This window comes from Limulus polyphemus, unplaced genomic scaffold, assembly GCF_000517525.1.
Source record: "Limulus polyphemus unplaced genomic scaffold, Limulus_polyphemus-2.1.2 Scaffold2533, whole genome shotgun sequence".
Taxonomy (NCBI): Eukaryota; Metazoa; Arthropoda; class Merostomata; order Xiphosura; family Limulidae; genus Limulus; species Limulus polyphemus.
The window spans coordinates 56,287-58,953 of NW_013668143.1; the positions used below are offsets into that span (position 1 = coordinate 56,287).

General features: G+C 31.7%; 1 protein-coding gene across 1 annotated transcript in view; it reads left to right on the forward strand.

Annotated features, from left to right (window-relative positions):
- Positions 1-2,667, forward strand: part of LOC111087728 — a 23,939-nt gene that overhangs the window by 18,908 nt on the left and 2,364 nt on the right. The window contains exons 8-9 of the mRNA XM_022395361.1: positions 292-298; positions 837-1,009. Coding sequence (XP_022251069.1) covers positions 292-298; positions 837-1,009 — 180 coding nt within the window. The remainder of the gene's footprint in view (positions 1-291; positions 299-836; positions 1,010-2,667) is intronic.

Here is a 2,667-nt window from a genome sequence, read left to right on the forward strand (position 1 = left end):
AGATGAAAAATGGAACCTGTTATGATAATGTACACAGAAGATTAGATGAAAAAATGGAACCTATTAAAATAATGTATACAAAAGTTTAGATAGAAAAAATGGAACCCGTTAAGATAATGTATACAGAAGATTAGATGAAAAAATGGAACCCGTTAAGATAATGTACACAGAAGTTTAATCTTCTGATCTATTTTACTATTAGTTGGTGCACATATTCCTTTGCCACTGTTGGTAGTATCTGATGACAGATGTATTTAAAAGTGTTCAAAGAAACTTGTTTTTTTATAACAGTACTCCTGTAATTGGGAATCTACTATCATGCCCCTTTTAAAGTCTGAGAAATTCTTCCTCATACTCTTTATTGCAGACTAGCAATGTTAGGACTATATCTCTGTATTTAAAAAGCTCAAGCAATCACCTATAACATCATGCAAGTCCGTGTTTTACATAAGCAAATAAATGGAGTGTTCTACTAATGTGTGGGTGAGGGATCTTAGTACAGTGACTATTCAGTGTCTAAAAAATATTTAAATTTAGATCAAATAAAATAATTAACAAACAGTTTGTATATGATGACAAAATTTGTTCTGTTTAAATCATGTTTCATGTCATGTGATAAGTATTACCCTTTTTGAAACAAGAACATTAAGTTGACATTAGCTGTACCATTCCACTATTTGTAAGATCTGCAGCTAATATACATCAGAATTTATCACTGTATCTTAACAGATAAACAGAAAGCATGAACATAATGTTTGAAGTTTTTTTGATATATGTAACTAACAAACTTTCAACATTACAAAATTCTAAAACCAGAGTTAAATGTTATTTCACAGCATCTCACTACTAGAAGCCACAGAGAGGTATTACTTAACATAGAAAATGATCAGACTTTGAAAGAGGCTCTTGCTGATTTACCATCAGTTGACCAGTTTCTGGATGAAGATTTTCAACTAAAAACGTTGGCTAACTCATCTTGTTTATCTGATGAGTCTTCCTATGACTTGAGGTATGAATAACTTCAATTTTGGCAAATTTTCGGTAACATTACTGTAACAGACTTCAAACTTCCTTTAAGTAAATATAGGAAATATCTTGATATTACTAACTTCTACTCTTCTCATTAAAAAACAAACAAACCTATATCTTAAAAAAGCCTGTTTTCATTTGCTTAACAGGTTCCAGTTTTAATCTGAACTTCTGTATACATTATTTTAACGGGTTCCATTTTTTCATCTGAAATAGATTTGTAAAGAGTAATACTTACGTGTGTTCCAAACAAACTAATTCTCTCAATATTTGCCAGGATTTGATTATTTTAATCGTACTGTGTTATGGAAACTAGACAAATAATTGGTTACCTCAGACTACAAACTGTCAACAACGAATGAATAGAAAGGTGTAATGTGGTTCGATAAGCCACATTTAATTTTCTTCTGTACTGTTAGTGTGAAGAAAAACACTTAAATCTACCTGTGTTTTTCTAGCATTATAAGCTGTTGATGTTGATGTGGTATGTGACAATTCATGGCATACAAGAGGAAATGACATCCAAAGTGTTCCATTTTAATCTTGATGGACAAAGGCTCTATCAAGACATTAGTGTAGCAATGTAACAAACTCAAATTGCCAGAAAATAACACAATATTCTGTGTAGGAGTTAAGAGAGCAAAAAACCCACAGTAAAATGGAACAAACTGTCAGAAGGCTTGATATTGGAGAAGCTAGTTTCCTAAATATCAAAACTTCTGACAGTTTTTTGCATATACTCCTATTGCCTCAAACTGTTTTCAATAGATTGATGGGAAGTTCACATATTTCTGTAAACGCAACCACTGGATCTCAATCCAATATAGAGCATACTTTAAATGAACTTGGCCATTTTTACTGCTATAATCTACTGACTTTAATGAAATAACTGAAATTGAATGAGACATCCTCCAGCATTTTGTGGTGCTTATGCTATGCTAAGCTTAAGCTGTTATCATGATAAAAGTTGGATAACTCAATATTAGATTAGGGAATATTGTGGTCCAGGAATGTGCCAAGATAATACACTACTTGAAACACAATTACGTACATCATGATCATTACAATATCTCCAACTTGTCGATAAAAATTTGAAACTGGGAATACATACCTTTTGTTTGTTAGCATAACGACAACCACAAAGCTCACAATATCCACTGGTACAAGGTCTATTTCTCTGCTTAGTGGTTTTCAGGTTCAACTTACTACAAGTAATTTTCACTACATTTCTTTGACGTCTTTCAAATCACCAGACATTTTTAATCATTTTGTTTTATGTATTCCCTTTAAAGAGCCAGTTAACACTTCAAGTTTATTTTTTTATTATACATGAAACTTACTGAGTTATTGTTTAATGTCACACGTTTCTAAAGATACACATTTTTATAGCTTATTTATTCTGTCAACCCTTTTAGTTTTTTTGAAATCAGAGCCCATTGAAAAGGTACTTACACAAGCTCAGTTAGTTTTATACTACAGGAAACTAGTTTTACTATACAGATATCAGAAAACATGCTTTGAAGTAGCTGATCATGCCCATTGTAAAGGTACTTAGACAAGCTCAGTTAGTTTTATACTACAGGAAACTAGTTTTACTATACAGATATCAGAAAACATGCTTTGAAGTAGCTGATCATG